This window comes from Erigeron canadensis, chromosome 3 (genome assembly GCF_010389155.1).
Source record: "Erigeron canadensis isolate Cc75 chromosome 3, C_canadensis_v1, whole genome shotgun sequence".
In the NCBI taxonomy this organism is placed as follows: domain Eukaryota; kingdom Viridiplantae; phylum Streptophyta; class Magnoliopsida; order Asterales; family Asteraceae; genus Erigeron; species Erigeron canadensis.
Window position 1 is genome coordinate 34,024,927 of NC_057763.1, and position 20,440 is coordinate 34,045,366.

At 32.3% G+C, this 20,440-nt stretch overlaps 3 protein-coding genes across 3 annotated transcripts; 1 reads left to right on the forward strand and 2 right to left on the reverse strand.

Annotated features, from left to right (window-relative positions):
- The first annotated feature begins 1,028 nt into the window (after positions 1-1,028).
- Positions 1,029-3,465, forward strand: LOC122594301 (pelargonidin 3-O-(6-caffeoylglucoside) 5-O-(6-O-malonylglucoside) 4'''-malonyltransferase-like). The gene is made up of 2 exons (XM_043766777.1): positions 1,029-1,108; positions 1,932-3,465. Exon 2 carries the CDS (start codon positions 2,024-2,026, stop codon positions 3,308-3,310), a length of 1,287 nt encoding a protein of 428 aa, XP_043622712.1. The 5' UTR covers positions 1,029-1,108; positions 1,932-2,023; the 3' UTR covers positions 3,311-3,465.
- A 367-nt stretch (positions 3,466-3,832) lies between these two features.
- LOC122594143 (organic cation/carnitine transporter 4-like) lies at positions 3,833-5,954 on the reverse strand. The gene is made up of 2 exons (XM_043766616.1): positions 5,512-5,954; positions 3,833-5,150 (listed from the first exon to the last, which is right to left on the reverse strand). Exons 1-2 carry the CDS (start codon positions 5,945-5,947, stop codon positions 3,970-3,972), a joined length of 1,617 nt encoding a protein of 538 aa, XP_043622551.1. The 5' UTR covers positions 5,948-5,954; the 3' UTR covers positions 3,833-3,969.
- Positions 5,955-14,828: 8,874 nt separating this feature from the next.
- Positions 14,829-18,899, reverse strand: LOC122591971 (organic cation/carnitine transporter 4-like). Its single transcript, XM_043764190.1, has 2 exons — positions 18,584-18,899; positions 14,829-16,006 (listed from the first exon to the last, which is right to left on the reverse strand). Exons 1-2 carry the CDS (start codon positions 18,897-18,899, stop codon positions 14,829-14,831), a joined length of 1,494 nt encoding a protein of 497 aa, XP_043620125.1.
- Between the last annotated feature and the right edge of the window lie 1,541 nt (positions 18,900-20,440).

Sequence of the window (20,440 nt, forward strand, 5' to 3'; positions counted from 1 at the left end):
TTATGAAAAATTTAAAAATACATGACAAAATTTAAATTTGGAGGGGGGCATTGGACCCCCTTGCCCCCCTTTAATACCGCCCCTGAGTATATATATATATATATATATACTTAGCCTTAATATCCGTACGATATATGATAACTATATAAATGGTATATAAAAAAATTTGAATATGTTACATACATGATTTTTAAGTATGAATTAAATTGTGGTTAAGGTAAACCGATGATCGAAGCTAAATTATAATAAACAGTAATGATAAATATAATATACGTTTAGTTAGAGTTTTGGATTTACCTCAAATTTTTACAATCACATCAAATTCAGAACTTGTAAGCATAGTGGATGATGACATATAGCCTTGTGATTTCGGATCGTAAACTCAAATTTTTGAAGTCTTCATGTTAATAACTTATTATAAGTAATAAAACTTGAAGACTTGAAAAAGAAAAAAACAAAGAGGCAATTTTATTGATGAGAAAACGATCAATTAAATAAGGTTACAATATGTTTTGTATCTATAAACCGAATGTTAGAATTTAATTCTAAGTCTAATATATAAGACAATTTTATAGATACAAAACATATTGTAAGCTTATTTAATTGATCGTTTTTCTGATCAATAAAATTGTCTCTTTGTTTTTTTTCTTTTTCAAGTCTTCAACTTTTATTACTTATATTACTTATAATAAGTTATTAACAAGTGGTGTTTTCTAAAAATAAAGCTTGTAAAAAATATTGTTAATTTTGTGAAATCGTGTAAAATTCATTTTTATTTTAGTTATCCTTAATATAAAAGTTCTGGTGATTGTTTCAATTCAAATTATGGACCTTTTTACGTTTAATGTATAATAAATAATCAATTGATCTCCAAAGATTTTTATTAATTAGAATTAGAAAATTCATGTGATGGGAGAAGCCCATTAGCTATTGGTTTTTCTTTCTCATAAAGGATGGGCTTGACTAAAATATGAATTAAAATATTAGTCCACTTCCTCTCAGATTAGACACATAAGTTAAGCCGCAAACAATCCTTGATATACGTAGGATCTATGTCGTTAGCCACCGCCGCCTTCAATTTGTTGGAGCCACCAATCTCAGCTCTCAGGTACCGCCATTTCCCCTGCTTCTTCTAATCTTCTTTAGAAAGTTATGTAACTCAAACTAGGGCTCCATTCTTGGGTTTTATTTTGAAAAGATAAGAAAAAAAGGTAAAAAACTTTTAGTTATTGTATTTTTGAGTTTTTGTTTTAGAAGAAAATGAAGGGAAAGAAAGGAAAAAAGAGGGCGTTTTGATCCCAAAACTTACCACTTTTGGCAAGATTTGAAAAGAAAAATGGTAAATTTATTATTATACCCTCAAACTTATATAAATTGTTAATTACTACAAGGCTATAAATGTAAAATTGTATTTTTTTATCCTTTTTTTTCTTTCTTGTCTAACTCAAGAGAGGACATTCAACTCTCAACTTTCTTTTCTAATGCTTATGTAATTTTCTATCCTTTCTTTCCCTGTCCAATCTTTTTCTTTATTTTCTTTTAATAAGCCCTATTGATAATCAATAATTGTCTAATAAAACTAATGGGGCCGTTTAGATGGAGACTTGCTAAAAGGCTTTTGTGCAATAAGCTCTTTAGATAGTACTCCGTATTTAATAGGCATAAGATTACCCAAGATAGAGTAGTATGTACGTTATATCCCGCATTAGACGTCTTTATAATATCCTGAAAATGTTTTGGAAATTTTTGTTAAATTATTCTTTTAACATGCAAGTATTTCAAGGAAAATTAACAAATATATAGAAAATAAGCAATCAAACCTTAATTGTTTGTGTTTCCCCACCTAAACCGGCCATAATTGAGAATTTTAAATGATATAATTTAGTGATTTGGACGAGCAATAATTTGGGTCGCTTTCATTTTTATTGTAGCCAAACATTGAGATTTGAGACCTACAGGTCATACGTTATATAGGTCATGCTTGACTCATTCAATCTAGTATTAGCTTGAAAGATTTAGTACAATGGATATCCAGAAACAATCAACAAAGTTTGTAAAGCCGGCCACTCCAACTCCTTTAACATTCCATCACTACAAGTTAGGCTTCATTGATGACTGTGCTCCGTCCTTCAATATAAGTGTTGTTTTCTTCTACTCGGTAGATATCAAGGACAATCCGAACTTCGTTTCCAAACTCGAAAAATCCCTTGAGAAAACGTTGCCACGGTTCTACCCTCTGGCTGGTAGATATCATGAAGAAGATCGTGTCATCGAGTGTCTTGACCAAGGTGTTGAGTTGATACATGCTAAAGTGACAAGCATCAAATATGAAGACATTGTTGGTTCGGAAGTAAATCTAAGGTTGGTTGATGAATTCATTCCATCTGCACTTGGGGCCCTTGATCAAGTCACTGACCCTTTACTTTCGATTCAGGTGACCACATTTGAGCATGGAGGGATGGCACTTGGTGTAAGCATTTCACATAGGGTTGGCGATACCGCTACTCTGTTTATATTCTTGAATGAGTGGGCTGCTATAAGCCGAGGAGAAGAACTCCCTCATGGGTCGGGTTTCAACTCAGCCACATTCTTTCCTGCTCGTGGGTCAACTACCCCTATATTTTTTCCAAGGACAAAAAGTGGTGATAACATGTATAGAAGCACGTTTGTTACTAAGAAACTTTCATTCAGCGAAAGTGAGATATCGTATTTAAGAGACAAGATGATCGTTGGTAACGACCGGCAATGTTTTTCAAAGGTCCAGATGGTGTCGGCGCTAATTTGGAAGGCTTTAATTGAGATTGACCAACGAACGAATGGGGGTTATCCTCCAAGATGTTGTGTTCTTCTTTGGGCAATCAACCTGAGGGGAAAATCCACATCTTTAATACCCAGTGATTCTTGTGGGAATCTTTCTTCGTCGTTAGCAGCAAAATGCGAAACAAACATTGAAACTGTTGAATCATTGGCACGTGTTGTAAGAAAATCTGTCAAAGATTTCATGGATAGCTACTCAAAGGTAAGACATGATAACGAGCAACTGCAGACAATGGTTGTTAAAAACTCATCATACAAGACTACTATTCCTCCTACCGCAACTAAAATCGGCTTAACCAGTTGGTGTAAGTTCCCTTACTACCAACTTGACTTTGGTTTTGGAAAGCCCATATGGGTCAACCGTGGTAGGGCTATTGCAAAAAATGTATTTTATCTGATGGATGATGTGGGAGGTAATGGAATTGAAGCTTATGTAGGTGTCGAACCTAAAGATGTTCCTTATTTTGAGCAAGCTCTTAACATCAAAGCTTAATTTTGTAGCTTAATGCAGACTTCAGCTTTGTGTTAATTATATCGTCGATTTTCTTCCTTCACTTGCTAGAATTGTTGGTTAATTTAATTTTGGATTATAATGTGTTTTTGGTCATGTTACTGAGGTCGTTCAATTGCAAATTGTAGTTTCTGCCATACATTACAATGTCAAGTATTGTAGTTAAGAATCATGATTGTTCACAGTGGGTTATCGAATAGTATTCTTTGGATGCTTCAATACCCTTGTATCATACCATGCTTGTATCATTGTGTTTTACATATTATCTGTATCGGCTTAATTAAAAATTAAAAAAAAAAAAAAAAAACTGAAGCTGGCCAGGTCTGCTATTAATATTGGTCCTGTATTTTGCTATTTGGAGGATGTATCGGAGTGTTTATGTTCAGTTCGTTTGAAGTCAAATTTGTGCTTTGTTGAGGTATCAACCATCTAGCTTTTTAGAAGAAAATGGAAGAGCAACTAGAATAGGCACTACAAGAAATCTTGCTTTTGGCTGCTACCTGCTAGGTACATAACTTTTACAATTGCAGTATGATGAAATTTTTTATACAGAAAATCTCAAGAAACAGGTACATATAGGAATTAATTACTAAAATCTTTGTGGTATTTTTTTACATTTTGCACGTACGTTTTAAGTTTATTCAAGCATCGATAGATGACAACTTGTTTTCTTCGTCATAGATTGATCCACTTATGGTGTCGTACAATGGTTTGTTTAATGTTTCTGGTAATGAAAACATAAGAATTCCTCCAAGTATTCCGCAAGCCCCAAACACCATAAAGGGAATGCCGCCATCCATAACCACCACAAATGGTACGAGTATGTTACCTAACTGTCCGACTTGCCTCGAGCAACCAAGGGCTGTGTTTCTGACTACTGTTGGAAATAACTCCATTGCATATATATATAACAAGTTATAAGTCCCAGCCATCCCAAAAATTCCTAATACTCCACAAGCCATCCTCACTACTTTCCAACTCCCTTGGATTCCCATTACGCTGCCTATAATGCAGAACATCCCGCTGAACCACTGGGTTCCGACGCCTAGTGGCTTCCTCCCAAGCCTATCTATCAAGATCGCTGTCAAAAGATACGCTGGCATTTCTGCCGCGGAATTGAGTAGCACGTTGAGGTTGAGATTGGTTTTAAGGTTTACGACGTTTAAGTTTAGCCCATAGTACACAACAGAACATGTAAAGTTGATTATCATAAGAAGAAACAAACGCTTTCTCATTAATGGGGACTTAATTACGTCGAGGACTGACCATGTAACGTTTTCTTTTGTTTCGTTTTTCATTTCTTTATGATTAGTTGTACTCTTAGCTTCTTCATCTAGAAAAATGTAGACATTATCAGGGAGGGGTTGTTTACCATTAGCTTTGGCGATATTGCGCATGATATTCATGGCTTGTTCGGTTTTGCCTTGTACAAGGTACCAACGAGGAGACTCGGAAATGAAGGGGAGGATGAAGATAAGGAAGAGGATTGAAGGTATGGAAGAAGCAACGTATAGAGAGCGCCATGATTGGAAAATGTAAGCTATGCCAGAGAGAAGCGCTATTCCGCCCGAGAAAAAGTAGAAGGTGGACATGCCAGCAATACCACGCTTACTTGGGCCAACGGGTTCAGTAGCAAGAACGAAGGCACAAACGCCGACTCCACCGCTACTGAACCCGTTTAACAAACGGAGGAGGACATAAGTCCAGTAGTTGGGTGATACTGATGTCAACAGGGCAAAAATAACGTTCAGAACACATACTATCATGAGTGCCCCTTTTCTTCCAAATTTTGAATCGGATAGATGACCAAATATTCCTGAACCTGCATAATAAAATCAACCTAGATTCAAATAATCATAGGTTTAATTAAGACTCATTATGAACAAAATATACACTCAACAATTCAAAACCAAAAATGATTAAAGATATAATCTTGGTAGTGTGATAGTTTGACTTTTTTAGTTTTATTTTTTCAACTTTGAGCATAAATATCTTTGCTTACCCCGTATATATTATTTCATAAATAGTTATATAAATGAAAACATTATATAAAAGTCAATCAGTTCATATATTTAAGATCGAATTTTATATAACACAAACATAAGTATTTACGGGTCAAAGTTGAAAAATGACTTAAAAAGTCAAATTAAGATATTTAATTGGAAAGAATGGATGTATTATACCTATCATAGAGCCAACAAAGAATAAAGCTTGAACCAACCCAACCTTGTATTTTTGTTCACACACGAGTCCCCACTCAGCTACAGTTGAACTTGCTTTACCGCCCTCCCACTGCCACGAACCTGGCTGAAGCCCACAGACACCCTGCTTGCCTGACCCATCCCATGCACATGTGAAACCAGGTTCACATATCCAACCAGGTTCACGGTCAGAAAATATCATAACCATGGTATGGAAGGCATCAAGTGCCCATGCCATACATGTGAGAACAAAATGCCTGAATTGCCAAATTCCAAACTCATCGCAGTATTTTGTTAACATTTCATCAACTGAGAGCAGCTCGATCGGTGGTTGATCATGTTCCGTGGTGATGTAGGCTTCTACTGGAAGGAGGAGAGGTTGCTGGAGGTCATCCAACACCTTTGTATGGGATGACATGGGTGGTCGTAAGTTGATACGATGTACAATGTGGTTTTAGTTATATATATATATATAGGAAAGGATTGATGTCATTTCTTGTGGAAAAGTTTTTTAAGACAATAAAAGAAACTGCTCAGTGCCGTATTCTGTAGGTTTTTAGGCTCCAATACCTCAACGATGTATGGGGAAAGTTAAGATGTACGTAGTCACACCTTATCTTTACTTAAATAGAGAGACTGCTTCCATTTTATACCTAAATGGTAGAAAAGTTTTCTAAGACAATATTAGGTGTTAATCTATACAATCTTATGAAAATTCTAAACCTTTTCTTGTTTGAACATAGTTGAACAAAAAAGAAAAATAAGATACTAAAAATGATCGAATTGCCCTTAACAATTCCCACCATTTTAAAAATTACTTATAAGAAATTACTCACTTTCGTCTTAGTGAATTTACAGTTAAACTTTTAGCTTCTAAAATATCTTCACTGTCAAATTTAAATCAATTTTTTTTATATCAACATACACCACTCGACGCTAGCGGCACCACTAGTAGTCGCCGCCACCGCCAAACCGTCGTCGTGTTCACCATGGCCGCATTACACGGGTAGCGTATTAGTTAATGTAAAGATGATAACCAAACCATTTTTGGTTCCTAATTGACCAAAACAATTGTTTAAAAGAATAATTTATATATATATAATGATATTTGTTAAAATTTTAATACATTCAAGATTTTTTATTTTTTATTTAATGAAAATTTAATTAAATGTGATGGTTTGGGTGAAAATAAAGGTTTGGGTATTTTCAGGGTTAAGTTTGAGATTATGTTAAATAAGTTTGGTAACTACTTTTTCAGTTAAGATATAAATATAAATCTACATTTGATATTGTGAATATTTTAACGAGATTGTGGTATTATTTTTAAATAAATATATTTTTTATGTGGTTAATTTTTTATCAAATTTATCTAAGTTGAGGTGGTTTTAAAAAACAGTTGTGGATTCAACCAAATATTTAAACTAACATAGCAAAACTGTATTCGATAAATGTAATCACAATAATTAAAACCATGTGACATGTAGGCCAAAGAGTCTCCAGTTAACTTGAAATGCTGGGATACAACTTGAAGGGTTGATATTTGAAATAACTTAATTTAAAAGTCTTGGATTTAAATTTTGATGTAAATAAAATACTTTTAAAATGAAAATAACAGATTTTTTTTGAAATAATATTATGATACATAGAAGGAAATATAGAACCCAAAGTTTTAAGTTAAAAAATAATAATATTACTATATATACTAAAAACCATGCATCTTTTTTCGTGCGTCACACAGTTTCAACACTTTTAGTCCCTGTTGTTAAATTTGTTGCAGCAATGGTCCTCATCAACTAAAGGATATTAAGTTTTTCTTGCAGTTATAGTCCATTAGTCCATGTCGTTACATTTGTTACAACAATGGTCCCTATCAGCTAACTTTAACCTTTTAACTTTAGATTTCTTAATCTTTGCCACATAACTTTAATCTTTCAACTTTTGTTACATAACTTTAGTTTCTTTTACTTTTAGCACGAAGTTTTTGTTTTATTTAGTTTTTAAACATATGCTTTTCTAACTTTTACTACGAAAGTTTCATTTTTTTTTAACTTTTTATGACGGAAATTTTTAACTTTTAACTTTTTTGTCACATAAATTTAATTTCTTTTACTTTTGGCACGAAAGCTTTGTTTTATTTAGTTTTTAAACTTTTGTTTTTCTAATTTCTGTCACGAAAATTCATTATTTTTACTTTTTATCACAGAAACTTTTAAATTTTTACTTTTTGTCACATAACTTTTATTTCTTTTATTTCTTGCACGAAATTTTTGTGTTATTTACTTTTTAAACTTTCGTTTTTTCTAACTTTTGTCACGAAAGTTTCATTCTCTTTATTTATTATCACACAAATTTACGAAGTTTTGTCCTTTTACTTTTTGTCACATCACTTTTATTTCCTCTACTTTCCAAACAAAAGTTTTGTTTTATTTACTTTTTATACTTTTAATTTTTCAACTTCAGCCACCAACGTTTCATTTTCTTTACTTTTTATCACATAACTTTTCACTTTTTAACTTTTGCCATGAAAAATTCATTTTATATAATTTTGCACATGTTTACATGTTACGTAATGTCTCCCGGGGACAAAATAGCGTTACTTGAAATCTGTGTGTCCATGTTTTTCAGCAACACCAGTCCCTGTTGTTTAATAGTTTGCAATAACATTCCTCTTTTTTAACGATCGTTACCTTTTGTTTGAATTTTTAACAAATTTGTCAGCATTATTAGTCTCTGTCGTTTAATATATTGCAATAGTAGTCCTCTTTTTTAACGGCTGTTCATTTCTTTTTGAGTTTCTAACGGGTAACAATAACGGATAAAAATGAGGTCCTTTTTTCTAATTAAGAGTTAAGTCTTTTTTCTCAAATGGGTGTTAACGATTGTTAGATGGTATTTTAGTGTAAGATGAGAGTTACAAAAAGCTAATGCAAATCATGTCCATTTTACTCAAATGAGTTTGTTTATTTGTTTTACGTTTTTACTTTTGCTTTATACTTTTAACTAAAGTTGTCGTTCTTTAAGTTGTTTTTGGCTTTTTACAATATATTGTACAAAGTTAATATGGTATCCGCGTTTATCTGTCTTTCTATTTTGTACAATTTCTACATTGATTTATATGATATATTCCATTTTTTTTCCACATATAATAGTATAGTTTTAGTATGTTTTCATTCCCCCCCCCCCCCCCCCCGGTTTTGCCACATTTTTTTCAATTAAACATATATATTTTTCGGACATGCGTTTAAACAAAAAAACAAACGAGTCTATCTTCCGTGTGTATAAGGTTTTCGAAAACAACGTTATGTCTCCCGGGGCGAAGCCCGGGTAACGTAACTAGTTAAATCCATTCCACCCTGCATGGGACCACCCATTCCACATATCATCAAGGATATCGATCACTAGCAAAAATGTTATCCTTCGTACTAATTCTTTTGTATAATCTGAAATCTATCTGTATAAATCTATAATATATACTACATATATATATCCTTGTCAATGCCACCAATAATTCGTTTGATCGTTTCTTGCAATTTGCTCACATTGTCTACAACTTGGATTGGACCTTTGTCTGTACAAATATTCGAAAGTCTCTTATTTGGTGGCTGTTTATGATGTATTTTTTTTTTTTTTTGTAATAATCGATCTCAATGTGTATCCAAAAATTATCATCGTGGCACATACGTATCATTGACTCATTGTCCACAAAGACTTTGTTAGCATAATTCATAATTGGGCCAGACGTTGCATGATTGGTGAGGCTAACATATACTAATTGTTGGTAATATTTCACGTTTTTACATGTATATTGATGTTTATTGATTTAAATTAGTTAATCATTTATAGTGATTTTTGGGTTAATTAAATCTTAGCACGAATAGAATTAATGTGAACATATATAATTAGATTAGGTGTTCGGAGATTGGATGCAGTAGTGTCTAATGAAACCACTACGATTTTATGCTTAAATCAAAGTTCTAGTTATTCAAATTAACCTCCCCGATTCCCTAATCCGATGATGATGATCTAATGGATGAGTTCGTTTTATTGATTAACATACTACTCTAACATTTATAGCCAAATTTAGCATAAATGTGATTTATCTACCAATCTACATATAACAAGGTTCTAAATTCATTCATAAACAAATAGAATCCCTTAGATGAATTCCAATTTTGATTTATAACTTTTAGATCAAAATAATGGTATTATTACCTAAATTATTATTAGGTAAATACAACATTAGTCATTTTCATTAATTTAAACTTTTTTGTTTTCTACCAATAATTTACATTTTTTTGTTTTCTACTAATAATTTACACTTTTTTGTTTTTCATCATTAATTACACTTTATAACCTTTTGATCAAAATAATAATATTATTACCTAATTAATTTTTAAGTAAATATAACATTAGTCTCACTCATCAATTTACATTTTTTTTTGTTCTTCATCATTAATTTATACTTTTGGTCATTTTTCATCATTAATATCTAATTTAAAAGACATATCTACCTATATATATATATATATAGACATATCTACCGATATATATATATATATATAACAAAGTTTTAAATTTATTTACAAACATATAGAAACCTTAGATGATATCTATCTTTGATTTATAACCATTAGATCAAATTTAATTATTTCATCTTTATTAAATGACAATATTAATACATATACTTAATATGATTAGACTAAATATATCATTCTTACATTTATACTTTTAATAATATTAAAATTAAAAAATCAATCAACTCTATAGTATAACCGATAGCGTAACGTAATCCAATATGTGACGATTCCATAATGATTGGTCCATAAAATATTAGATTGTTAACAATTTTGAAAGTTTTATCATATATTGTATTGGGCTTTGACTTACCATAATCAAAAAACTATAACGCCTATATAAAAGCCAAGCTTTTGGTCTTTGTTTTTACTTAGCCGGTTACCAAATGAGAAGGGGTTGTTCAATTTCATAAGATTAGCTTTAAAATTTTATTTAAGCTTTTGGTCTTTATTTTTACTTAGTTGGTTACCAAATGAAGAAGGGTTCAATTTCATAAGACTAGCTTTAAAATTTTATTTATCATCTTCAGTATTTTTGTTAATCCATGTTTTGTTAAATTAAATGTAAGGAAAGAAATTTGGAAAATTAATTCATTATCAAATAGTTTATTAATATAATTAACTAGTATTCATGCAAGGCTTCACCATTATACGGTGAGGTTTTTTTTGATGTCGTACACAGACTGATTGTTCGAAAAAAAATATTCATAATTATCTTTATTCATAATTTCTTACTAGATTTAGTATCATATCAAATAAACGAAATGTCAGTGACATTTTTAAAAGTGTAAAACTAAATTATAAGATCCAGGAACAAAAGATTATATATTATTTTATAGTTCAGAGAAGTTGGGTTGAGTTGTATGAGATTTTAGGTATATGTTTTGTAGGGTGACAATTTAATTAAGTGGTAAACTATTGTAATACGTAAAAATATGTACAAAAAAGTCACTCTTCTTATAAACTTCGTGGAGTATAGTCACTCTTGACCTTCATGTAGCTCCACCACTGATATCAGATTTATAGACAAATGTAGTAAACACAACATTAGTCCATATGTTTAGACTAAGTATAACCTTATTTATCTAAATTATACGCAATTGACTTATGGCGTTCGAACTAATTGCAATTTGATAGCTATCTATTTTTTATTATATAAGATCATCTCAATAAATATAGATATTAAAAATTCTTTATTTTAAAACTATAAAATAACTTATCCCGCCTAATACATGGTATAAACATAATTTTTTTTCATTATAACATAATTAATAGTTATTTATCGGTGTTTGGGGTTCATTTGTAAAATAGATTTTGTGAAATTTTTGATAATTATGAGATATGTTAAAAGAAGATTACCACACAATTGTTTGTACTATTCGAAATTCAAAAATTCTAAAGAAATACTATAAATGCATAATCTAGAAATCTTAATATATCGATGTAAAATTACTTTTAAAAATTCTTTAAAAAGTAATTATAAAGACAAATAGTAGAAGTTTTAAGGTAAACCTTAAGAAAGAAACTTTAAAATAGAATGCTTAAATAGAAGTGAAAAATATCTATTATTTAATTGAAAAATTGATATACGTTTAATACCTTTTAAAAAGATCTTCTAAAAAAATGGTATTTATATGCTCGCTTAGGCGGTAGTCAAATGAATATTAGATGTAAATGTAGTGCTTATATATTGCTATGATGGTATGATATTTATGTAAGATTATTTTATTTTATTAAATTTTCGTTATGTGTGTATAAGTATTAAATTATGTGAGAGATTTTATAAGATGACTAATATAGTTACAAGAGTTTAAAGAAAGTCAAACGTATATTTAGTACTTAATTATACTTAGCTAAACAATTTTGGTTATCTTTATTTGCAAACTATCACTTAATACATTGATATTAAGTTTTACTAATTGTTTATAAAAATATAAAATCATGAAATCTTATGTTTATTTTCTCTATATAGAGGACATATCTTAATTTTCATTGTAAATGAAATAGTCTTCAATAAAACTTTGTTTATTTGTAAATTAACTCATTTTAGCAGCTGTTTAAAAATGAAAAATACCTCATTTTAACAAGATACTAATTTACATTTTTTGCATCATGATACTAATTAATCCATTTTCAACATCTTTTATTTATGTTTGTCATTTTACGATATTATGAAACGATAATATGTCATTAACAAAATATGTTCTCTCGCATATTACGCGAGACAATAATCTAGTTAATTAATATACTAACATCTATAACCAAAGTTAGTTTATTATTAGTTTTCTTATTAACTATTTCAAGCCAAATTAGATGAAAACATAATGAAATTCTATGATCCTCTAATATAATTTTAAATCTTATACAGATCTTACGGTTTTATAGATCCTATACAGATTTTTTTTGATTGAGATCATAAAACCTAAGATCATAAGATCAAGAACGAGATCTTAACAACATGATCTCGGTTCCAATAATTAAAACCCAGTTATTTAACTTATTAATATAAGTCTTAATTAGTCTCGTGCCAACAGTCTCGTCCGTTTGGTATTGATGCACTGTCACCAATTAACTGACACCGTTGGCACGATCTCAATGGTTGATGGTGTTGGTTGTGAGTGTCGGACAAGGTGGTGATGAGCTGATCGAGATGGCCAGGTGGATCCCTTGTGAGTGTTGGTCAATAACAAAAATACACACAGAATGACGTGGTTGAGATGGGTGTATTTTATATTAAGTGTTAGTTTAAAAGTGCTGATATGACATGAACTCACACAATTGACACGACAAGCAAGACGTCATTGTTGGAGACATCTTGACGTCATTGTAGATGTACAAGCAGTTTGTTCATAAAATTCGATTGAAGGTGGTTGTAAATTTTAACACTTTTGTAGAAAGAGTAAACTATCATTTTTCTTTCTTAATAAAATCTTTATTTAAAATAAAAAGGATGTTTATGTCATATATTATATCTCTTGTGCCCACATATAAAAATGGAGTAAAAATATAATTTCGGACATTTATACCAGTAAAATATTACAAACGCGTAAAAGAGATGTGATAGGTTACCACATTCAGTTATACGGCGTCACCCCATTAATTTATTTTAGTTGTAACTAAAATATATGAAAGGTTGAATCTGAAACTGTATTGATAGACCATACAACAAATATTTAATGTCAATAAACATTAGTATAATTGATGTTAGTAAACAGTTTGCGTCTTTGCGAATTACAAATTACAAATAAAAGATCATATTAGCCCAAAAGTATTAGATAAGCTTTTTTTCAAAAAAAAAAAAAAAAAAAGTTATCCTGGTTAGACTAAATGATATAACTTAAGCTTTCCTTTTGGTCCATTTTCCTCTTCACAGTTCATCCAAAGTTAAAATAGTCAAGTTAGGTAACGTAATTTGATGGATCCTTTCCCGTTCATATATACGAGAGTTTCTACCCGCGCGTTGCGGCGGTGAGATGGTGGGGGTGATAGGTCATAAAGTGTGATATCCAAATGCCTTAATAGTACGGGTTCCGCCATCGGATTTAAAATTCGTCGAAAGTATATCAAATGACAACTCTAATGAAAGAGCATAAAATTTTAAGAACACCCATACAATTTTTATAATTTATCGATGTACGGTTTGTGAGATAAAAAATTTTGAATGAATTGGAGAAATAAATGATTTATGGAGGAGAGAGAAAAAAAATGATTAATTGAGTTTTGAGAAGAGAGAAAGAGTATTTGATAAATATATAATTGATCAAAGGGACATTTTGGAGAAGTAAATATTGAAACTTAAAATGTTAGATACGAACTTTTTAGTATAGATATGCTTGAGTTTTTAACAATCATCCTCCGAAGTTGTTCATATCAGATGGAACCCATGGACTTAGGCACTAAGCATCTAACACTCCATAAGCCAAAGTAATTTGGCCCAACAAAAGTTGAACATATGATTGGGTAGTCAAAGAAGAGATCGATGGCCCATATTATGCTGGGCCTAGTCACAAAAGACGCATCTATCGGTAGGAATTGTAAATAATTGTAAATTTGTAATGCCTTATAAATAGTCGATGTTATTATTGTTCGAATTATCTGTATGTAAATATAGATATTTTATGAATGAATATAATACAGATGCTTAATTTGCGTGGAAATGTTTGTATTTGATGAACTGTAATAATACAATGATGCATAATTTATAAGATAACTTTATAAAGTCTAACCATTTGTAATTTGTATACAAATTGTTATGAAGTATTTACCATTCTACATTTAGCTTGTGAGCTATATACCCACTTAACCTTCAAGTTTATATATATCTTGGATCATGATTTCAGCACCATTAACCATATTTTGAAACATAACACACTATAACAGTGCACCTAGGTAGTCATTTATACGCACTTCTTAAAGATGCATAAAAGTTTGTTATTGTTTGCACTTATAAGTTCTCTACATCAACAAATGTGGTCAAATTTAAAAGTTTTACAACAGTGTGAAGGGGGGGGGGGGGGGGGGAATTGTTAAATTATTCGTATTTTTGTTATTCGCAAGTGAGTTTTTGCATTTGCGTTGTTTGAAGATTTTGCGCGTGAAGATACTATTGTCTTTGTTTAAGCTATTGAAACATTAAATAAGAAAACCATAAATTTTTTTTATTAAGATGATTTTACAACTCTGTTTATCATCCCTAGCTACAATAGTTCTTAATTCCCCTGCCTTTTATGCATTCACTACTGGGAACTCATTCTCTCCATCCTCCATCCCGTTCATGGTGTCGTATAATGGCTTGTTTAATGTTTCGGGCAGGTATAATATAAGAATCCCGCCCACCATTGCACATGCCCCAAACACTAGAAAAGGGAAACCACCACCCATAACGACTACGAAAGGCGCTAGAATTGCCCCTAATTGTCCCATTTGTGTAGCACATCCAAGTGCTGCGTTTCTGACAACCGTTGGAAACAACTCCATCGCGTAGATAAATAGCAAATTGTAAGTCCCGGCCATACCAAATATGCCCAAAACTCCACATACCATCCTCACCGTCTTCCAGATCCCTTGGCTTCCCAACAAGCTGCCTACAATGCAAAAGACCCCGCTAAACCATTGTGTTCCAACGCCAAGCGGTTTCCTCCCAAACCTATCTATCAAGATTGCAGTCAAAAGATATGCAGGCATCTCTGCAATGGCATTGAGTAACACATTGAGATAGAGACTTGTTTTAAGGTTCACAACGTTTAAGCTCAGTCCATAGTATGCGACTGAGCTTAAGAAGTTGATTCCCGCCACAAGAAACATTCGTTTTCTTGTTAATGGTGATTTGATTACATCTAGCATCGACCCTGTTAATATGTCATTGTTTATTCCAATTTCAATACCCTTGTAATCATTAGTCTTGCTGGTTTCTTCATCTAGAGCAATATGGACATTTTCTGGGATACATTTTCCATTTGATTTGGCAATACTATGCATGATCTTCATGGCTTGATCAGGTTTACCTCGAACAAGGTACCAACGAGGTGACTCAGAGAGAAAAGGCAGGATGAAAACTAGAAAAAGAATGGAGGGTATGGAAGAAGCAATATAAAGAGACCGCCATGATTGGAATATATAAGCTATGCCAGATAAAAGGGCTATACCGGTGGAGAAAAAATAGAAAGTAGACATGCCGGCGATGCCACGTTTGTTTGGGCCTACGGGTTCAGTGGCAAGAACAAAGGCGCATAGGCCCACACCACTTGTACTAAGGCCGGTGAGTAGACGGAGGAAGACATAGGTCCAATAGTTAGGGGAGATGGATGTTAATAGACCAAAAATGGAGTTCAGAATGCATACAGTCACCAATGATCCTTTTCTACCCAATTTTGAATCAGATAAGTGACCAAATATCCCGGCACCTGCAAAATCATACCCAATTGATTACATTCTCTTTAGTAATATTAAACATAAATGCTAGAGATACAAGCTAGATACACACGATATACTTATTTAAAATTGCATATATAGTTTTTGAACTTGGGTTGTATACTTTCCCAAACATTTAGAAGAAACTGCCCATTGCCGTCTTCCATGGGCTTGGGCCACAATACCTTGATAGTTGATAGCGTATGGGAAGGTTAAGATGTTGATAGACCTAACTTCTACCTAGGTAGGGAGGCTGCTTGGTTCTACCTAGAAAGGGACCTCCGGCTTTTGCATGGGATGAAGATCTAACCTCTGACCTCTGCCTCCAGAGGTCGGGGTGTTTACCACTTATCCAAACCACGCTGCTTGTTTAACAAAATCACGCACATAGAAATGATATAATAAATACAAGCTAGTATGAATATATACATCATATATACATGTGTATACATATATACATAATCACATGCAGATAAACACATAGAGACAAAACTTAAAAGACAAATAATTAATGCATACATAATAATCATGAAAATAACCGGATCGAGGTCATAACGTGTTTGATTCAACTGTAAATGCGGTCTATATGTGTTACACCCTGTTTGTAAATCTTAATCGTGAGAGAGACTGCGTCGACTTGAGTCAACAGTACTTAATTTTTATGTCAAACAAATATAAGCAATTAATCAAGTGGACTCCATGCAATATATATATATATATATACACAATATATAATATTAATTGGTCATCTTTTCATATCATTTGTTGGGGAAAAAAGAAGTTCTACAAGTAAATACTTGTAGTCCATATAATTGTTTATACGTTCTTTTATAAATATTGAAATTAAACCGATAAAGATCGATGCCGTTTGTGGGTCATATATCTTGAATACAACTCGACTAAAAGTAGATCATTTTTATTTAACTCTTTAAATGCAGTATATGAATTATTAGGTATTTTGATAATTTGAACTTATTGTACCCAACTTAATTTGACAAGAGTAAGGTCATGTTTCTTTTTTACTCGATGCACTTAATAATACTAAAAACTTAATACATTCAATCAAATTTTATACGAGTATTTATCTTTTATTTAATTAAACAAAAATAACCGTCGTTTACCTATTTTGTACTTATTATTTATACATTCAGCCACATAGTACACTCGGTACTCAATAACTAGAAAAAAGAAACAGGCTCTAAGAGTTTGGGTTGAGGTACTACTCGGCTACGTGGTATGCGGTTTGAGTTCGTCATCGATCCTATAGCACCCCTATTTTCCGTTTTCAGACTTCGGATTGTAGGTCCATCGTCCACGAATGCTAATTGGATTCGGGGTCTGCCAAAATAATATGATTTTTAAATTTGCTTTCTTTTTCTCTAATGTATAATAAATGGTTTAATTCGGGTCTCATGATGAAACCATAACAAGATCAATTTTAATGTGACAGGTATGAAATGATATGAGGCTGATGTGAAGTCTAGACTCAATGAGCATTTTAATGTGACAGGTATGAAATGATATGAGGCTGATGTGAAGTCTAGTCTCAATGGCCCACGTGCGCGCCTCATATGCTTTAAAGTACGGGTGAGGATTCCCTCAGGTTAGTATTAACTTGATGGGTAAAGTTAAGAGAATTGTAACCATCGATTAAAAATCAAGGCTTAAGATTTGATAATAAACTTTGAATCTTGACCCTTGATTTATAATCAATGGTTGAGACCTTTTAACTTTACCCATCAAGTTGAAATAACTTAAGGAAATCTTCACCTTAAAGTACAATGTTTAACCAATTAAGTTGACTTAATATATAGTCTTTTATTTTGCTTGGGCTACTACTAAATGGCACTTTACTTGAATTATAGTTAATCAATGATTTTCTTTTCTAAAGATTACACTAGTAGGTAGAAATATATTTTGTTCATAAAATTGATCCCGAAAATGGAAAACAATCTTTTATGACACTGGCGGGGAGAAAAGATGTAACTGTTCTTTGCTTGGTAAATCTAGGGAGGATATAGTATTGTTTTTTTTTTTGAAAATTCAAGGTCAACCGAAAATCAAATTCCAGGATGACGTGACTTAATTTCTTGATCATATAACACTTCTGATTTTAAATCTAATGGCTATTTGAGGGTTAAATCAGCCATCTCTTGTTCGGTTCTATGGTGTTCTTCAAGAAGGTATGGTTTTGTTGCAAATTCTGTATATATGGTGTTATTTTTGGTTTGGTAGTGATCGTTTTTAGGTCTAGATGAAAAAATACAAGGGAATTTGATATAAAATCCGAATCCTATCATGAATAAGCGTAGTGTAAAATATGTGTACGTGAGATATATATATATATATATATATATATATATATATATATATATATATATATATATATATATATATATATATATATATATATATATAGAAACTTGCCTAATTAGCTAGGAAACGAAAACCAATCATGCATCCGCCAAAGAACAAAGACTGAACCAACCCAACCTTATATTTTTGGGCACACACCAGTCCCCACTCCGCAACGGTTGACTGTCCTTTACCACCATCCCACCACCACGAACCCGGCTCAAGCCCACAAACACTACTCTTGTCAGCGCAACCGGCTGCTTGATCACATGTCCAAGCAGCTGGTTCCTGGTCAGCAAAAATCATAACCATTGTGTGGAAGGCATTAAGAGCCCAGCCAATAGATGTGAGCACAAAATGCTTGAATTGCCAAAACCCGAACTCACCACAGTATTTGGTTAGCATTTCGTCAACGGAAAGCCGCTCTAGTGGTACATGTTCATCGTATTCGCCGAGATGGTTAATTTCCACCGGAGGGACGAGGAGAGGTGGCTTGAGATCATCCAAGAACTTATTTGTATGGGATGACATGGGTGGTGGTCTTAAGTTTCATAAAATTATGGAAGATATTTTTGTTGTTATAAATAGGCCAAGGATATTGATAGGCAGTATGTCTGTCAATATATATGGATATGGGCTTATTAAATTAAAAAGTTAATTGAATTGTCACTTTCAATTAAGTTTTTCTTATAATAAAGTTAAAAGCTAACATAATAAATCCAGATAACACACTTTCTTATCTCATCTCACGTACGTACGTAATCTGCGTATAATTATGTTATTCTAATCAACAATATCAACGTATAGCTAGAATATTGAGTTGTTACATGTTACATGTGAACATTAATTTTTAGTACTGCTTAAAAAAGAAAGTGTACGTAGTCGATCATAAGAGACTCTATCGAGTTGATACGAACCTTTTTTTTTTTTCCTTACATCTATAGAATACCATACATAAGGATGCAAGAGAGACAATGAAATCAATTAATAGAAATTAAAATTGTTACGATGCTTCCCAATTATGAATACTTGGTCATTTCAAAATTTCCAAATTGCCCACCGCTGAACACAGTGGTTAATTTCAAATATATATAATTGCCACCGATACTCGTATTATGCCTGAATATTTGAGCGTGTAGTCCTTTAAAATGATTCTTCTTTCAGTCTGTAATTTTGTTGCTAGCGTCTGTAATTTAACTATATTACAAAGAAAACTTATTTACTTGCTGTTGAAATAATATGAAACAGTTTCCTTGTGTCAGACAAAATATCGACATAGATCCATGGTTTCTTAGGCCTGAGCCAACAGCTCTTTGTGAGCCCCTTCCTCAATTGTGTCGACGAGGACACCAATGGCAGCGAAGCTTCGTGGGGGTCGTCGATGGAGGGGAGTTGATGGGTGGAAGGGGGAGGACGGAGGGAAAGCAAGGAGGTGTGGGGCCAAACATTTTTTTTTTTTTTTGTTCTATATATATATAAAGAGTTGAGGAAGAAGTGAGCAAGAGGTAGGGTTGGTAGTGATTGAGGAAGAGGTGATTTAGGATAGAGAAAAGCTGATGTGGCAGTAAGGAAGAGGAAGGATGGTGTCTTGGGTTGGCTGTGGCCTTATTACATTAAAAAATATAGGAAAATGATAATGACAACCCTTAGGGTTGTCATTAACAACTTATTACATGCTTAAAAACTTGTACATTATATATTAAAAACCGGCTCCTGATTTTCCTAACAGCAAGGTACAAATTTTAATGCACCCAATTAGTTTTTACTGACAACCTTAAAGGCTGTCACTAACAAATCCCAAAAATATATTTTAAAAAAAAAGAAATCTAAAAAGAAATGTCACCATATATGATATATGTAATGGAAAATGATATATTCTTCTAATAATTCTCCTAACATTTACATTCATACTGATTTGTCAAACCGTGTTCTAATTTGAGCCTACAAAAACCAAACTATCAAAGCAAGCAAGAGCTCAAGCCTAACACCATGTCACCATCAACTCGAAATCATGTGTGGCAATCTCAATTGCCCGATAAAGGGATCATCAAGGTCGAACTCAATCCAAACAT